Source organism: Rhinolophus ferrumequinum, chromosome 19, assembly GCF_004115265.2.
Source record: "Rhinolophus ferrumequinum isolate MPI-CBG mRhiFer1 chromosome 19, mRhiFer1_v1.p, whole genome shotgun sequence".
Lineage (NCBI taxonomy): Eukaryota > Metazoa > Chordata > Mammalia > Chiroptera > Rhinolophidae > Rhinolophus > Rhinolophus ferrumequinum.
In genome coordinates this window covers 6,008,341-6,027,711 of record NC_046302.1, presented here as the reverse complement: position 1 = coordinate 6,027,711, position 19,371 = coordinate 6,008,341, and the positions used below count along the sequence as shown (strand labels likewise).

The following is a 19,371-nucleotide window of genomic DNA, read 5'->3' as shown; positions in this document are numbered from 1 at the left end:
GGGCTTTTCTTTGTTGGGAGCTTGTTGATTACTGATTCAATTTCCCTGATGGTAATCAGTCTTTTTCGTTTCTTCTTGAGTTAGCCTTGGAAGGTTGTATGCCTCTAGAAAATTGTCCATTTCTTCCAGATTGTCAAATTTGTTGGCATATAGTTACTCATAGTAATTTCTTAAATTTTTTGTATTTCTGTGGTGTCTGTTGTCACTGCACCTCTTTCATTTCTGATCTTATTAATTTGGGTCCTCTCTTTTTTTTGATGAGTCTGGCTAAAGGTTTGTTGATTTTGTTTATCTTCTCGAAAAGTCAGCTCTTGGATTCGTTGATCTTTTGTATTGTTTTTTTGGTTTCTATTTCATTTATTTCCATTCTGATCTTCATTATCTCCTTCCTTGTACTCCCTTTGGGCTTATTATTCTGTTCTTTTTCTAGATCCCTTAAGTGTGAAGATAAACTGTTGATTAGTGGTTTTTCTTTAGGTAGGCCTGCATTGCTATGAATTTCCCGGTTAGGACTGCTTTCACTGCATCCCGTAGATTTTTGGGTCGTCGTGTATTCATTTTCGTTTGTCTCGAAATATATTTTGATTTCTGCCTTGATCTCTTTGTTGACCCAATCATTATTTAGTAACATTTTATTCAGCCTCCGTGTATTTGTGTGTCTTCCAGTTTTTTTCCTGTAGTTGATTTCTAATTTCATAGCACTGTGGTCAGAGAAGACAAGTGGTATGATTTCAGTTTTCTTAAATTTATGAAGACTTGTTTTGTGGCCTAACATGTGGTCTATCTTGGAAAATGTTACATGTGCGCTTGACAAGAACGTGTATTCTGCAGCTTTGGGGTGAAATGCTCTGAAAACATCGATTAAATCCAGCTGGTCCAATGTGTCATTTAAGGCCGTTGTTTCCATATTGATTTTCTGACTGGAAGACGTGTCCCTTGTTGTCAGAGGTGTGTTGAAGTCACCTGCAATGATAGTGTTACTGTTGATCTCTGTCTTTATGTCAGTCAATATCTGTTTTATATATTTAGGTGCTCCTATGTTGGGTGCATAGATGTTTACTAGGGTTATGTCCTCTTGTCAGATCGATCCCTTTATTATTATGTAGTACCCATCTTTGTCTTTTAATATATTCTTCATTTTAAAGTCTATCTTGTCAGATATAAGTATTGCAACTCCAGCTTTTTTCTCTTTTCCATTTCCATGAAATATCTTACTCCAACCCTTCACTTTCAGCCTGTGTGTGTCTTTTGATCTGAGGTGAGTCTCTTGTATACAGCATATGGAAGGGTCTTGCTTTCTTGTCCACTCAGCCATCCTATGTCTTTTGATTGGAGCATTTAATCCATTTACATTTAAAGTGATTATTGATAGATACCTATTTATTGCCATTTTTTTTATTTGTAGTTAGATTATTTTCATCTTTCTTCTGCTTACAGATGCCCTTTTAATATTTCCTGCAATGCTGGCTTGGTGGTAATAAATTCCTTTAGCTTATTCTTTTCTGGGAAGCTCTTTATCTCTCCTTCAATTTTAAATGATAGCCTTGCTGCTGGATAAACCAATCTAGGTTGTAGGCCTTTGTTTTTCATCACTTTGAGTACCTCCTGCCTCTCTCTCCTGGCCTGCAATGTTTCTTTAGAAAAGTCATTTGATAGTCTTATAGGAGTTCCCTTGTATGTAACCCTCTATCTTTTTCTTGCTGCTTTTAGGATTCTCTCTTTGTCTTTAACCTTTGCCATTTTAACTATAATGTGTCTTGGTGTGGACCTGTTTGGGTTTATGCTGGTTGGAACTCTCTGCACTTCCTGGGCTTGTATGTCGGTTTCCTTCACCAGATTAGAGAAGTTTTCAGTATTATTACTTCAAATACGTTCTCAATCCCTTCCTCCCTCTCTTCACCTTTTAGTATTCCTATGATGCACATGTTGTTGCGCTTGGTGCTATCCCAGAGGTCTCTTTTAAACCATTTTCATTGTTTTTTATTCTTTTTTCTTTATGTTGTTCCATTTGGGTGATCTCTGCTACCTTGTCTTCTAAGTCGCTGATTCGATCCTCTGCCTCATCTAACCTGCTGTTAATTCCTTCAAGTGAGTTCTTTGTTTCAGTTATTGTATTCTCTAGTCATAACTGGTTGTTCATTATGATTTCTCTGTCCCTCTTTATGTCATCACTGTGCTCCTTAAACATTCTTATTATCAGTGTTCTGAACTCTGTCTCTGATAGGTTGGTTACCTGTATTTCATTTTGTTCCAATTCTGGAGGTTTCTTCTGTTCTTTTATTTGGGACATGTTTCATTGTTTCCCCATTCTGGCTGACTCTCTAGTTTGCTTTATGTATTAGATAGATCCTTAGGGTTCTTAGTTTTTGCTGGGTTATCTTATGTAGTATACGTCCTTTATATTTGACTTGCACCACTTCCCTATTCTACTGTGCGTGTGCTACAAAGGTGACCCGTGTGTTGTGTATATTGTCTTGTTAAAGTTGAGCTCTAATTGCTTTTGGCTTGTCACTAGGTGGGATTGACTCCTAGGCTCACTAGTTGTGAGACTTGCCTCTGCACACAGCAGGATTTTCTGCTGCGTGAGGGTGGACTGCTCAAATGAGGCTTGGTCCCTATGTGCTCTTGTGCCTATAGAGAATTCCCTCTGGGTGTGTCACTTGTAGGTCAAACCCGGTAGTACTCTGGTTTGGTCTGGAGTTTGCCTCTGGGTGTGTTGAATCTTGTGCCTCTTGGGCTGGGCCCTGGTGTAGGGCAATTTCAGAACAAAGGAAATCACCAAGCACAACAACAACAGTAACAACAAAGAAAAAAACAGATACATTCACGTGTGAAAAACAACTAATAATCCACACTCAGCACAGGCAAAAATATAAAAAATTCAAAAACAAAACAAGACAAAAAAAGCAGCACCAGCCTTGGCCTATGCCCACCAAGTAATCTCCAGGTTGTCCTCTGCTGTACCAGAGTCCTCTGCGTCTTGTGCAGGCAAAGCCGCCCCCTTGGTACCCAGATTGACCCTGGGACTGCAGTTCTAGATGAGAGGGGCTATGGGGTCTGGATGGTAAATTTTACAAAGTCAGTGCAGTTTCTGCTCTTGCCTGCAAATATGCGCACTGAGAGTGCCATAACCAGCCCCGTGCCCTGGTCTCCTTAGTCTGGGGGTACTTCTTCGGGGTGTGTGTGTGTGTGTGTGTGTGTGTGTGTAGGGCATGAGATTTCTGAGCTGCTGAAAGCTCAGAGTTGCCTCTTTCACCAGCTGCTGACCCCTGGGTGTGTCTCCACAGTTGTAATTGCCCTGCCCTAGGCAGGCCAGAAAAGGTGGGGGCTGGGGATGCAGGGGTCTTCTCTCTCCCAGCCCAGCAGTGGCATATTCTTCCCAGCCTCTTCCCTGGGTCACAGCAGCTGCAAACTGGGTCCTCCCAGATCCTGAGTGCTACTGCTCCTCTGTAATCTGACACTACTCCTCAGTTCAGGGGCTGCTTGAGTCACTGGAAGGGCAGGGATAGGATTGGGAGAGTAGGGGGAGGGGCCCAGGTATGGAGTTTTTGTCCTTTGTCTGACCTAGGGCCCAGCTGGAGGTCTCAGCTGAGGTTACTGCCGCAAAGACTGGATGTGCTGCTCTCTCAGCAGGAGAAATCAGCTGTGGGACACAGGGAAAGAGCCCACCTCCTGACTCTTGTGGTCTCTGTTATGTCCTGGGACCCCCTGCATCTCCGCAGTCCTGGATGCAGGCTGCATTTCCACTCCGCTTCCTTCCCTCTTCCCCTGCTCGCCCAGCTTGCCCACCTTCGTACGAGTCTCTTAGCTGTTCTGTGTGATGATCAGAGAGTCCTTTGATGGGTTATAGATGTTCAATTTGTGGTAAGTTTTGTAGGAGAACTCAAGAAGACCACCTTGCTGCCGCCATTCCTATGATGTCACTGCTCCTTAAGCATTTTTATAATCAGTGTTTTAAACTGTCTCTCGTAGGTGGGTTGCCCCCATTTCATTCAGTTCCTATTCTGGAGGTTTTTCATGTTCTCTTATTTGGGACATGTTTTTTTGTTTTCTCATTCTGGCTGCTGCTCTGTATTTGCTTCTATGTATTAGGTTGATCTCTTATGTCTCTCAGTCTTTACTAGGTCGCCTTATGTAGTATGTGTCCTGTGTGGTCCAATTGCACAGTCTCCATAGTCTCCTGTGCGTGTTCCAGGAGTGTCCCTTGTGTGTAGAGTGTGTTCTCCTGTTGTGCTTGAGCCTTGATTGCTTTTGGCCTGTCAGTGGGTGGGACTGGCTCCCAGGCTGACTAACTGTGAGGATTGGCTACGCCCACAGTGTATGAGCTGCTCTGTGGGGGTTGACCCCTCAGAGGAGGCTTCACCCCTGCGGCTCTTGTGCCTGTTGAGACCCACCCCCTTTGGGTATGCCGCTTGTGGGGCTAACCAGGTAGTGCTCTGGTGTGGTCTGAGGCTGGCCTCTGGGTGTGTTGTTTCCGGTGTCTCTTGGGTGGGGCTCCCGTGCAGGGCAATTTCAACCTTGCCTGTTACCAGCCCACCGCTATTTGTTGATAGGAGCCTCAAAGCTGTATGTGGTTTGCTGCTGCCTGTACTGGACCTGGAGGTATGTGTGGGTGGCTTTGCTGTGAACTGAGGTGACTGCTATCAATAGTGGGCCTGAGGCAGCTTAGCAAAAGGTTCAGATATCCTACGCCTATTGCCACCCTCCAGCTAGCTTCCTGTAATGCCCAGTTGTTGAAAAAGCATCCTTAGGGGCGCATGCTTGGCTAGTTGACCTGGTGTTGAAGGTGCCCTCAGTAATTCGGCACTAGCTGGGCGGGGTGGACTTCAAGGGAATCACAAGACATGACCAGTGGTTTTTACAAAGTTAATGCCGATTCAGTTCTTATTGCCAGTGCCCGGCCTGTGACTACCTTGCACAGTGTCCTCGAGAACACTACAGCCAGCCTCAAGTTTGCAAATTCCTGAGAGCTGCTCCCAAGTAGCTGTGGCACAGATTTGGTGTCACTGTCCACCATCAAAATCTACAGTAAAAAACCTCCTCCACAGTTTGTGGGGGCAGGGATGGCCACATGGGCGCAACAGAGTATCCCTGGTGCACAGAGTATCCCTGGTGATGCAGCTCTAGGTGGGCGGGGTGAGGTTCCAGGGAGCTAAGGGGTGTCAGTGGTTTTTACAAAGTCAGTTAAATCTCAGGCCTGCTACCACCTGTCTACACTGCACGCTGCAGCCCCAGTCTTGGGTTACTGCCCACCAGCAAATGTTTCCTGGGCCACCACAGGCCCTCCGCCTGCTTTAAACAGGCTTCTGCAGCCTGTGTGGCAGGGCCAGCAGCCTAGCAGTCAAGAGTTTCCCAGGTAATATAGTACCAGCTGTGCGGAGGGCGGGGAACCAGGACACCATGAAGGCAGTGCACACACGCAGATTCCACAAGACCAATGCAGTCTCAGACTTGGCCCTTTGGGGGAGGGCTTAAACCTGCAAAGATGCCACCCCTCTTCCTCCCTCCCGCCCCCCCCCCCCCCCCCGCTCCATAAGCCACATGTGTATCAGGCGCCACACAGGGACAACAATGGCTGCCATCCCTCCAGCTCCCACACTGAAACCACTCAATTCAGTCCTTCCCTGCATATCCCTGGGCCTCCCAAGCTGTCACCCCTTCCACCAGAGAGCAGGTGAGTTCTGCGAGCAAGCGAGTCCCTGTGCCAGCTCTACAAGAGACCGTCTGGGTTTCCAGCTGCCTTCTGCCCCACTGGGAGGGCAGACAGAGTCTTCGCTGATTTTCACTATCAGATGCTGTGGGAACTCCTCTTCCTGGCACAGGAGCCCTGGGCTGGAGAGCCCCGCATGGGGCTGGGGGACACCTCTCTCTTCAGGGAGGACCTCTGCCACCAAAGTGTCCCTTCCGGCATTCAACCTCTATCTGTGGATTTGGGGTCAGCCTGTTTCTCATCTCTGCTCCTCCTGCCAGACTTGATGTGGCCTCTTCTTTATATCCTTAGTTGTAGAGGTTCTCTTTAGTGTTCAGATGATTCTGGAGGTTGATTGTTCTTATGATTTTTGGTGTGATCCTGAGGTGTAGTAGGAATAGCATGTACCTAATCTGCCACCTTGGACCTAATTTTGTATCATTTTAAGTCACTAAGATTTGTGGGGTTTTTTTCAATTTTTAAAAATCTCTTTTTCAGGAGCATTTTCTCAAACTGTCGGAATTTTGCTTCCTGGCAATTGTCGTCAGTTTGGCTCAAACTCATAAGCTTTCTCTTAAAAAAAAAGAAGAATCTCTTTTTCATGTCTATTTCTTGTAAAGCATGGTGTATTGTGTTTATTCATTCTGTATTCATTTAGTCTAATCATCTGGACTGAAAAGTTTTCTGATTCTTTCCTATGTTCTATCCTCTTGTTGACATAAGAAACGTCCAAACCTGTAGAGAAGTTTAATGAGTTTATTTGAGCCAAACTGATGACAATTACCAGGAAGCAAAATATCAATGGATTTAAAAAATGCTCTGGAGAATGGCAGTTTTGCGGCTTATTTTATAATTAAAATTAAAGGAGGAGACATAAGGAGGGTTACATGAAATCCATTGGTGGTAGATTAAGGGGGTGGGAGAAAACAAAGCGGGTAAATCTCTGGGATTGGATAAAAAGTAAAATGGAGAGACACGTACTTTTACATTGGTGGGTACAGGATAGTTAATAATTAATATTTATAACACATAGAGATGATATTCGGGGAACAAGAGAACAATGAGAGGTTCTGTGGTCTCACGCTCTGGTGCAGTGGGCTATGCCCTGAGGGGCCTGGGAAAAAGGATTACTCTGACATTCCAAGGTTATGTTATCTTAGATGCAGGAGACAATAAATATGCTCACTTAAGGTAAAGATTGACCTTTGTCAAGGAAGCTACAGGCCAAGGATGTGACTACCGCCCATGATCCTCTTTTAGTTCGGAATTCTTATGTTCAGACCATCCTACGTGGTTAAATTTGATCTCTGACTTTGTAGGGCCCACCATGTGGGCCTCCACATACTAAACCTGTGGTTGTCAGGTTTAGTATGTGGCCCCTTTTTCATCCAGACCCTCTACTTTTGAGTTACACTGTTCTTTCATATATTTTTTATTTCTTTTACATAAAGCTACATCTGTTTTGTGGACCAGTCTTTCTGGCATTCTTTGATTGGAGAGATATTTTTCTGCTCCTGATTTTTTTTATGATAATTGTGTATGGAATTCAACCATGATTCTTTTTCTTTTACTTATTTCTACTAGAAATCTATATTCCTGAACTTTGGAGTTGGGAGGGCTGGGTTAGTCAAGACAGTTTTTGTAGTTTCACAGCTCTAGAGCTCCCTCTTCTGTGTTTCTGAAGTGTCCAAAAAATTGGCTTTGTCCTTAGATTTTTTTTTTTTTTTTTTTTTTGGCCCTGTTCCCCTCTTTCACTGTAATCTGGATCAGTTCTCTTTCCGTTGCCCCTGTTATTCCATCTAGTGAACTTGGAATTCACTCCCATACATTTCTACTCAGAACTGGGACCTGCCCTAAGAGGCCCTGGTAAGTCACTTAAAAGAGATCAGAGGGCTGGTCAGGTTTCTACCTTCAGACCTGACTTCGCACCCCATGTCAGGGACCCATGAATTGATGTGCGCACAGCTCTTCTCACATTGGCCCAAACTGGTTTCCCGTGAGTGGCTGTTAGTGATTGTGAGGTTCTCCTGTTCTCAGGTCCAATAGATGCTCGGTGCTTCTCTCTTTTTTCCTGATACCATGATGCCACACGGTCAGTTAGCTGTTGGAAGTTTGCTCCACCCATTGTGTTTTGGGGTTTGGTACACCTTGTCAATATAGTTTTTTTGGAGATGACATCTATAATTTTGTTTGTTGCTCTCCTAGTTGTTCTGTCTGTTTTTATCGGAGGGGGTTGGGAGAGGTTCTCTCTACATGGTTACTACATAGGTTTCCAATTCTGTCTTTCCTAGGATTCTAAACAATACTCTTTTTTTACAAATTACTTGTTTTGTTTTTAAAAAATAATTTATTGAGGTGAAAGTCAAAGAATGTGAAATTAACCGTTTGTTTTTTTGTGTGTTTTCTTTTTAATTTATATTGGGGAACAGTGTGTTTCTCCAGGGCCCATCAGCTCCAAGTCGTGGTCCTTCAATCTAGTTGTGAAGGGCGCAGCTCAGCTCCAAGTCCACTTGCCATTTTCAAACTTAGCTGCAGGGATCGCAGCCCACCATTCCATGTGGGACTTGAACAGATAACCTCTTTGTTGAGAGCTCACACTCTAACCAACTGAGCCATCCGGCCACCCCTCCAGCAGCTCAGCACCAGCTCGTTCTCTTTAATCTAGTTGTGGAGGGCACAGCTCACTGGCCCATGTGGAAATTGAACCAGCAACCCTGTTGTTCAGAGCTTGCGCTCTAACCAACTGAGCCATCCAACCGCCCTGAAATTAACCATTTTAAAGTGAACAATTCAGTGGCAATACATTCAGAATGCTGAGCATTTTTGCACTCTCCAAGGTAAAACCCTGTAGCCATGAAGCACTCTCCCCCACTCCCTCTCTCCCTACTTCTACCCCAACCACCAGTCTTGTTCTTGGTACTTATATTTATAAGTTAAATAAAGTTAAATTTTATTTCATATGAATAGCTCTTAACGAATATTCATATGAAAAAATCTTAACGGTCTATGAGATGTCTGAAAGAATTAGGACACGTGTATAAAAATATATGCTGGCATAAGCGTTGTCACAGGAGCTTTACATTTAGCAAAACCAGCTGATGTGCAGAGGGGATATTGTCCAGATTTTAAAGCAGTCGCCTTTTTCTCCATTAGTATATATTTCAATATTTACATGAGACTTGCTTCTCTTGCTATTAAGTTGTAAAATTTCTCTTAAGACAACAGTGTACTTTGATATTGAGTATTTTAACTTTGCTCAAAAAGAGTTTTTAAACTGTTGGAAGTCACAGACTGTTTTTTCACCCTAAAATCTGTTTATTGATACAGATGCCCTACTTCAAAATCTATTAGATTTTTTTTAATTGTGGTAAAATATAACAAAATTTGCCATTTTAACCATTTTAACTGTATAATTTAGTGGCACTAATTATATTTGCAATGTTGTGCTACCATCACTACTATCTATTTCCGAAACTTTTATCTCTGTACCCATTAAGCAATAGCTGTCCATTTCCCACAGACATACCCATAAAGACACAGAATATTTCAAATTTTAAACATATTAGCATTTATTTAAGAACTAAAATATTATAAATATAGGATACATGGTAATAAAATGCAAAAACCATAGTAATTGTGGATAACTAGAAATAATCATAATATAAGAAGCTGGTAAGTAAAAGAGATTGTAGTTTTTACATTTTTTTATGAGGCAAAATAAAACAAAGCATTTTGCCTGTAGGTGGCAGCACTCAGACTTCCTTTTTATTCTGTTCTAAATTTCATTTGGGAAAAAATATGTTAGCAAGAGTGAGAAAGAATAGGTACATTGCAGCTAGAAGAAGAGCAAGGAACTGGGTACAGAGATATCTATTCAGAAATTTAAAATTATGGGAAGAAACTCTTTCTTCACATAATCATCACTCGTGCTTGAGTTTAAGTCTGGGCCTCACCACTTAAGGGCTGTATGACCTCATGCAGGTCACTTCTCTAAGCTTGGTCTCCTCAGATGTGAAACAAAGGCAGTGAGATAGCGAATGTGATAGAGGAATGAAAGCATACATGGACGTGTCTGGAAGAGAGTAAGGGCTTGGTAAATGTGAGCAATTACTGTTTCTAACACTTTGCTAATTTCTCTTATGAAATAGCCCAGTGGCACTTAGTTTGAAAATTCCTTCTCTTCCTGTATCAGCCCTGTATGTGGGGGTATCTGCTTGTCTAGGCTGGCACTCTTGGGACTTTTCCCTCTAGTCACTCTACATCCAGCCCCTCTCTCTAATAAGAACAGAAGGCGTAGTCATGTCCTATGAACCTGATTAAAAGTAGGTGTTTACTGCACTGTACACCTGAAGCTGAACAATAATGAATGCCAACTATAATATTATATATATATGTGTGTATATATAGGTATGTATACATTTACAAGAGGCAGAGTACAGCATTGGGAGTAGAGATAGTAGAAATGGGATGGCTCGGTGCGATGTCAGAGAGATAGTGGATGGGGGGTGGGGGGTCCACAGTGTGAGGGATATAAATGATAAACGTCTAAGTAAAAAAAAAAAAAAAAAAAAAAAAAAACTCATAGACACAGACAATAGTTTAGTGGTTACCAGAGGGTAAGGGGGTTGGGGGGTGGGAGACGAGGGTAAGGGGGATCAAATATATGGAGATAGAAGGAGAACTGACTCTGGGTGGTGAACACACAATGGGATTTATAGATGATGTAATACAGAATTGTACACCTGAAATCTATGTAATTTTACTAACAATTATCACCCCAATAAATAAAAAAAAAAATTAAAAAAAAAGTAGGTGTTTATCTACTGATAGAAATCAAATGACCAGCTTTCTACTTTCTGGGAGGAAATCTTCAATGTCTTCTTTAATTATCAAATTCTAAAATATGCGCACTCTTTCATTCAGAAATCCCACTTCTATTAATCTTACCTGAAAATATATCAACGTGACTGCACAAACGTATATAGAAAGAGATAGCATTGTTTATAATAACAAGCATTGAGAATGATCCTGTGTGGAGGATGGTTAAACCAATTCTTCCATTGCGTAGAATAGCGTTCACTCGTTACAAATACGGAACATGGTAAAAGGTATACTCGATATAATGTTATATCAAAAGAGCAAACAAACAGAATAACCTATAAAACTGTTTTTAAAAATATGATCTTCATGTACACGTGTGGATGCATGTAAGATTTGAAGTTAGGTAAGGAAATGAGAAGGAAGATTAGGCAAGTTGCCATTGTTGCTTTACTCCCTTTTGCTCCGTGTCCTCCTCTGAAACAACTCATCCTGCCTCTTTGTTTTCCCTGGTGAAAATCACACGCACACGATCTAATTTCTTTTTTAAGTTAATGGGCACTCCGCAAATTACAATGTGTTATTATTCAAAAGAGTGTTTTAAACTAAATATTTATAATTCAGAATTCATTCCACCCAAAATAGTGTTGTACATAGTGATTAGATTCTTAGGCGAGCCAACAAAATTCTACTTCATTCAAAACCTCCTCCCCTAAATTTTAAACCACTAGCAATTTAACAAACAAACCCAAATAACAAGACTCTTATCAATGTTTCCTTAATGCCAGTGTTTGAGGGAAATCATTCATTCCTTCAATAACTGTATTGAGTACCTACTGTGCTTGGCTCTGTTAATGTGTTTTTCTTCAAAAGAAGTCCATTTTCCCCAGAGAAAATGCCATCTCAATTTGCAGCCCAGGGAGGGTGGGGTTAGGAGTTAAAGTTTGGCAGGGTTAACTGGGGCCTGTTCATGGAGACCCTCGAGCTGCCCAGCCCCCTCGTCCCTTGTTGTGGGCACTGCCCAGTGCACCCACAGACGCATGGGAGGCGCATGAGCTCAGCATTGGTGCTGGGTGTGCCTGGAGGAATGATTCAGACCTCCCAGAGGCAGGTAGCTTTGGTGTGGAGCCAAGTGGTTTTCGGAAAGTGTTTAAAGTATAAAATGAGCGCCTCTGATTTAAGAAAAGGGGGGAAAGGGTTTAGATTCTCTCTGAGAAGAGAGTGCCTTCTCACTGATCATCTGGTCCATCAATGAGAGATGACTTTGCAGATGTCGACATGGGATTCGGCCCACTAAGTGAAATAACTTGTGGAGTGTGTGTTCCCCCCACTTCATGGAGTGTTCTGCTATCTGAACACATCTGGTATGGCTGATCATGCCTGATCAACGGGCCTGATGAGACATGACAGACTACATTTGGTTGTGTTTGGGTGTGTGGCAAAGCAAGGACAAGCTGCTTGTCCCCCACCAGGGAGTCAGGCACAGGAAGGGAGCCCGGTCACATTCCCCCAGGCCCATGGGCTGGCTTCCTGGCACAGGCAGCCCACCACTCCCATCACAGGAACTGTGGGGTTGGTGTAAGCATCTCACCGCTCTGTGCTGAGGCCACACAGCACCAGTGTCAACCATTATGCTGAGAGGGTTACTCTTCAGGACTCCCTTTCCAAAGATACTACTTCAAAGTTGCTTTTTCCACAGGGATGATATTTCCATCTCTGTGGTCACAGCAGTTAGAGAAAAGTTTTGTAAAGATATTTTTATTTGATAAGGCATTTTTTTCTTCAGACATTGGGCCATCCCACTTTGGAGTCATTTTGTTTTTATCTGTGATTGAATGATGGTGATTTTCATAAGGCACCAAACTCTTCCAGGTTCTTCTGGAAGAACCTGGTTCTTCATGCTAACTGTTCCTGAAAAGAGAGAAAACTGAAAAATATGCTCCCTCTGAAATCTGAATCAGAAAGTGGCTTTGAAGGAATGATGATGGGATAGTGTGTGGATTTGTTTCTCTCTCTTACTACGTCCTTATTTTTCAACATAGCTATCAGAAAAACTTTATAGCAAAAACCACTCAAAAGATTCTAGAAGGAATAAGAGGCTGATATTTGAAGTTTGCTTCAGGGAAAACCCGGACTATTCAGTTAGAACCAAGACTTCGTTTTTCTGATTATGGGACATTCTTTCTATTACAGATCTTTCAAAGGCCTTGGTTCTAACAGAAATTGGTCCCAAACGTGACCCTGCTACTCTGAAACTGTTCCTGAGCAACATGGAGAGGTTACTCCACGCCAAAGCTCATGGGTATGACTCTTCAGTTCCTGGAACACCGTGGGGCCAAGAGGGAAAGTGACAAACACAGTCTTGCTACAGACTCCCCAGGGACTGAAAGAGGAAAAGATCCCTGCGACAGGAGCAAGAACACACACAGCTTGTGCTGTGGCCCAAGGGGTCACGTGGTTCTGCATTGTCCAGTATGCGAGTTCATGCAGCCAGCTGTTAGAAAACAGACAGGGGACCTTGTGCCTTTCTGAGCAGCTTTGAAAAACCAAGGAACTGATCTCAAGCCACCCACCCAGCAAATCCTGTATGTCCTTAGAGCCCTCCTAAATGAACTTCCTCCAGTAAACATTTAGAAAAATAAATCCAAGTCAATCCTCCTTATCTCCTGTCCTCCCTCTAGGTCTGTGCTGTAGCTACTGGCCACATGAGGTGATTTAAATTTAAGTTAGAGTTCAGTAGAGTTAAAAAATATATTTGAAGTGCCCAGGAGACACAGGTGGCTAGTGGCTACCACAGTGCAGAATGTTTCCATCATCGCAGAAAGTTCTACTGGACAGTGCTGCATTGGGCGCTAGATGTTGAATCTAGAGCTTGTTGGTAGAAGCCCTGTGGCTCATTTCTGATGACTGGAAATGCCCAGCAGAGGGGATGATTTTGGATGAAGTAAGCATGCACACTATTTAAGAACAATCCACCTTGCACACAGTGCCACTCACACGTGCATTGCTCTCTTCCCTCTCCTCCAGGGTCCGAGTAATCGGGAGCTCCACATTGGCTCTCTGCCACTTAGCCTCGGGGGCCGCAGATGCCTATTACCAGTTTGGCCTGCACTGCTGGGACCTGGCCGCCGCCACCGTCATCATCAGAGAAGCGGGGGGCATCGTGATGGACACCTCAGGTGATCCCCTTTGACCCTTGGCCCACTCTCGGTCCCCAGGGATACAACAGCAGAGACTAGACTGAGTAACGCTTCCAGACTGAATATCCCCCACTTCCTCAGAGTCTACTGGTGAGAGACCAGGCGAGGGCCTTGGAAAAGCAGTAGGCCAACACCTTCCCGCACTTCTTGCCTTCCTGTTCTATGCATCTAGGCATGAAAATAGACCCTAGGGTCACAATATATGGCTGGATCGGAACAGACCACCACTTTACATTTACATAACATTTGACAGTTTTCTAAGCAAATACATTCCAACCCCACAAGATCCGATGAAACTGGCAGAGCAAGTATCATGCTCCCCAGTCAATGAAGAGGAGGCTGGTACCCTCCACGGCTCTGTAGCTTGGTGTTGGGTCAGCACCGTGTACAGTGTGGGTGCCCTGTGAAGTTTTAGAATAAATCCAAAAGGTGACCTGTTCCTTCTGCTTCAAGGTCATGAAGTCCCAGTGACTGACCCCACAGGGTGAATCCCTTAGCATCTCTGCCCCTGTTAACGTCCACTTAGCTTCGAGCAGATCACTTATCTCATGTTTAGGAATAACCAGTCAGAGGCTGGGTGAGTCCTTTTATACCCCATTCTCTCCTAGCTTTCTAGTCCCAAGTTTGTTAGCGAAAACACTGGGGCTCCCTTTTAACTATTGGGTATGTGTAAGGGGTATTTTGTCATTTGATTTCTACTTTGTTCCTTTCTCCTCTGAAAGGCCTTAATTGAACTATCAGAAAGGTATAAAATTGAAGAGTTACCAGCCTTAGATGGCAAGGCCAAGCAGGCTACTTTCAGATTAAAAACAAGTCTGACACTGAATTTAACCACATGAGCATCCATGTGTGCGCAGAGGGCGCCAGCAAGGCCATGAGTCCTGTTCCTTCTCCCCAAGAGGATAGGACACAGGACTTCATTGTCCACCACCAGCTGCCTGGTCCCCAGAGCAGCCGCATCAGGTTGCCAGTCAGAAAGGCCAACTCATGGGGTCCCTGGTGCCACCCATGCAGCGCAGAGGTTGAGAACTGCTCTCCCCTGTCCTGGTCTAACCAGTCATTTGAATCTCAGTCCTGAATGTTAGACCTCAGACTACATTCTCCCAGCATGGCCTCCTGGAGGGCATTGGTCTGTGCCCTCCGTTGCACTCATACTGGGGCAGAGCAGATGCTGAAAGATGTATCCCTTGTGTCTGACCAAGCTCACACCTAGACCACACTGGTTCTGTCTTGAGCATGGTCCTAGAGCTTTGTTTGCCTTGGAATGTGTGCATGCTGAGTTGTTATCTGGGACTGTTCTGCTCTCTCCAGTAACCCAGGCGCCCTCTCCTCCCTCTCTGTCTTCAGGCGGACCTCTCGACCTCATGTCTTGCAGAGTGGTTGCTGCAGGCACCCGAGAAATGGCGACACTCATAGCTCAGGCCTTACAAACGATTAACTATGGGCGGGATGATGAGAAGTGAAAGGGAACAGAGGACAAAGAGAAATGCCACCCAAGAACTGGTTCTTCCTGGGAATGCTGAAGCTGGCAGCCGATCCCCTGGGGAAGAAGTTGCCTTGAGCAGGCTGCACTCATGTCAAGTGTCTCCTGCATTCCTAACCATCCCAAAGGGAGGTGTTCTGCTAAAGCATGTGACTCTGGTTAAATCCATGTCTTTCACTGGGATTTGGTGTTTAGTTGGTTTCTCTTTTTAATCTCACATAGCCTTTTCCAGGTTAGCACAGGTTCTTCAATCAGGGCCAAAACCCAAATCTCATGACAATTGATAATTCAGTCTCAATTTTTTTTCCAGAATGCAAATCTCAGGTAATAAGGCTTTAGAACTGCTGATAAAGCAGACTTGTTCTCAGGCCCTCCCCCATGGTACTTCAGAATGTAATAAATCAAAATAATGGCGCTCTGCTGATCTGTTTCCCTCCATAAGTATGTCACCTGTTTCCCCAAACAACACCCAAAATCCACAGCTGTAGATGGCGTTTAAGACTCTAATGATGACTGTTAGGAGGATAATACCTAGAGACAGAGTATTTTCCTTAGCCAAGGCTAAAGAAACCAGTTAGTATCAAATAAATCAAAGAATGCACCTGATGAGGTATCAATCTGTTTTAGCCAAGTAGCTTGTTCATTGATTTCTTATATTTGAGTTTCCATAATACAAGAGCTGATCCAGGTAGACTCCTCCTTGTTCAGGCAACAAGTAATCTAAAGCAATTCTATGATATAAAACCACCTTAGCAACAGAGCCTAGGGACTTTTGTTGTACAGCTGTGGCCTTAGCAATACACTCAGGAATGGTTGCCAGAGTTAAGGATAAGATTCTGATAACATAGTCATTTGTACTAACTCAAAGCCAAGGAAGAAGGGACTGTCCAGATAACACCATCCAGAGGGGTTAGCATTCTGCTGATAAACTTCTCTTTGGTTGGTAGTATAAATTCAGAGGAGTGGGCCCATGCTGAGTTTCTGAGGTATTATGAAGAGACAACGAATGGAATAGTAAATACAGCAAGAGCACATTGTTCTTTCATTTTGCAGCTGTCAAGACAATGAGTTGCTGAAGAATAGAGACCATTGCCAAAACCTTCACATATAAAGGAGTAGCCAGGGGGTGTATATATGGCTCCCTCATAAGTATTAGCATTTATGGACACATTGGTTGGTATAAAGGTTTTAGCATCATTTAACGAAGACTAAAATACTGTATTAGCACATATTGAAAGACCACCTAAATATATGGACCTGACAGCAAGCCTACAAATGGTTTGTCTGGTTTACACTGGCTGCTCTGTAGTGCCTTTTATTTATATATTCAGTAAATCTCATTTTCCCAGGGTTGTATTAAATTGAGACAAGAAATAGAGGGTATTGGGTTTAGTATTACAACTTTATGAAAGGGGCCTGTATAACAATTTAAGCATACAGTGGCATTTGGGATTCCAGTGAAATTACTTATAGGGTGAATAAAGGGTCTCTCTTCATATACTGATTTTGGTTTAGCGTGACAAATCCAACGGTTAAGTTTCCTGCAGTAGCTATTGTTTGTGAAATCCTAATTGTAGTGTCATCTTCCCAGGCATTAATAGAGAGAAAAAGCAGATAGCAAATAGACAGAAGGGATAAAGAGTTTATATTGGAGATGAAGATCTTCATCCGTCATCTTGGAAGAACTGTCCAAGATATCTTCTGCTTCTGGGGAGGAACTTCCATGGTCAGTTTTAACTTTAGATCTCTGCTGGTATGCAGTTCAAGAGTCTGGAGGAGCCCTTTTCAATTGGGAGCTGTGGACCCAAGGTTCAAGTCTCTGAAGTTTGGTTGCCATCTGGGTAGTGAGGAGAACGTGATATTTTTCATTCCAGTGAGATTCAAGGGCAATGTTTCTTAGGTGTTGTTTCTAGAAGACCCGCTCTCCAGGTTCTAAGTTGTGGAAAGTTCAATCTTCTGTAGGAGGATCATGGAAAATTTCCTATACCTGAATACTCTTTGGCATAATGCATTAAAGCTTTACAATACTGAGTCATCGGAATTTATAAGTACAGGAGACACATATGGTCCTATCATCAAAGGCATAGTTCTTCCTGTTCGTAAGGTGTTAATTTATGCTTTCCCATGGGTGTTGATCCAATTGCCATCAAAACCAATGGTAGAATTTTTGGCAAGGGCAGTCCAGTTGATTCTGTTAATCTAGCCAGCTTTAGTTTTAAGTTACCATTTGTCTGTTTGACTTTACCAGATGACTGAGGACAGTAAGAAGAATGGTAATGCCATTGTATCAGCAGCACCTTATTTAATTGTTTAATTATTTGTCTGCAAATGAGTTCCCCCTATCACTGGAGATTTCTCCAGGGATACCCCATAAAGTAAATATATTTTCTACAAGTTTCTTAGCCATGATTTTGGCATCAGCCTTTCTGCATGGGAAAGCTTCAATTCATCCTGAGAACAATTACAGGAACATACTGACAACCTATTACAGAGGCAATTGAATGAAATCCACTTGTAAGTGTTCACATGGTCTCGTAGGTGGCGGGAATGATCTAATACCTAATAGTCTTTCCAGGGTTACGGGTTTGACGAATCAGATGTTGGTTATAAACCAGTTTTTTAAGCCTGGAGTAGTCACTCCACCAATACCTTTTCATAATTTTGATCATTTTATCTGTGCCATGATGAGTTGCAGAATATAGAGCTTTTGGTAATGGCACTTTTAAGGACTTAGGAAGAACCAGGAGGCCATTTGGGCCTTCAGTGAGTCCTCATTTAATATTAAATTTGTACCCTTGTTGGCCCCAACATTGTTGTTTCAGCTCGGGTGCCTGATTTTGTCTTATATATACATTAGAAATAATTTGGCTAGAAACAATCTTATGGAATTCATTCAAGTTGCATATTGGGACAATTTTAGTGCTGGCTGACTTACCATGGAAGTTTGTTAAAACATGTCCTTGATACGCAGGTTCTGTTTTTCTAGTTAAAATTAAATGAGCTTTAATTTTAATAATTGCAATTCAGTTAGGCAATAGAATGGCAGAGAGCAATTAATTTACTTGGAGTCCATTTTTTATTGGGTTTCCACTAGAAGTGAGGAACTCTCTGTTTCCATAACATACCAAAGTCATGGACCACCCCAAAGGCTTATCTGCTGTTTGTGTAAATGCTTACTGATTTTCCTTTGGATAGCTGACAAGCCTAAGTGAGTGTGTGCAGTTCTGCTGGTTAAGCAGATTTAACTTGGGGAAGAGATCCCCTTTCCAATAGCTGAGTTGTTACAACATACCCTGCTTGATATTTTCCTGTTGCATTCTTAGCATAGGACCCATCAACGAAGCGTATCAAGCCTGGGTTGTCTAATGGTATGTCCTGTAAGTCGATGTGAGGGGACAATAACTGACACCGTATCTACACAGTTATGGTGGTCATGGTGCCATTGTCAGGTAAGAGTAGTAAGGTAGCAGGGTTAAGCAAGTTGTGGCACTTAAGACAGAGGTTAAAGGTGAAAGGAGCAGGGTCTCATAAGATGTTAGTCTACTTGCTGAGAAATGTTGAGTCTGATCACTTTAATAGGCTCTCAACAGTATGAAGTACTTGTTAGTACAAGTCCTATCCTAATACCAACTCAGCTGAGGCTTCCATCAATTTAGCTGCTATGGCTACTGCTTTCAAACAGTTTGGATATGCTCTGGCTACTAAGTCTGATTATGAGCTACAGTAATAGGTCTGTGTTTTCCTCCGTGTTCTTGTGTTAGAACACCTAGAGCCTGGTAATCATGCTTGTGCACAAATAAGGTGAAAGGTTTAATATATTAGGGCTGGAGTTTATTGCAGGGCTAATTTTAATCAGCTAAAAGCTTGCTTATGATTATCTTCCCAGGTTAAGGACTCTGGAATTGAGTTCCCTATAAGCTCATACAGGGAAGAGGCGGTCAGAGAAAAATTTGAAGCCCAAGATTTACAAAATCCTGCAAATCCAAGCAAACTCCTTAGTTGTTTAGTTGTAGGTCTGGGGAAGTTTTAGATGGTCTTTATTCTTCAGGTGAGAGGGAAATGCCTTCTGCAGTCAAGTCCTGTATTGGATCTTCTCTTCTGAGAATTAGAGTTTTTCCTTGGAGGCCTTATGGCATTTACAAGCTAATGACTGTAATAGATAAGTCTATTCTGAGTCCTCC

General features: G+C 42.9%; 1 protein-coding gene across 2 annotated transcripts in view; it reads left to right on the top strand.

Annotated features, from left to right (window-relative positions):
* Positions 1–18,936, top strand: part of IMPA2 (inositol monophosphatase 2) — a 64,480-nt gene extending 45,544 nt beyond the window's left edge. For both annotated transcript variants that reach the window (XM_033087470.1, XM_033087469.1), the window contains 3 exons: positions 12,701–12,809; positions 13,535–13,686; positions 15,055–18,936. In XM_033087470.1, coding sequence (XP_032943361.1) covers positions 12,701–12,809; positions 13,535–13,686; positions 15,055–15,170 — 377 coding nt within the window. In that variant the 3' untranslated portion in view covers positions 15,171–18,936. The remainder of the gene's footprint in view (positions 1–12,700; positions 12,810–13,534; positions 13,687–15,054) is intronic.
* Positions 18,937–19,371: the final 435 nt, after the last annotated feature.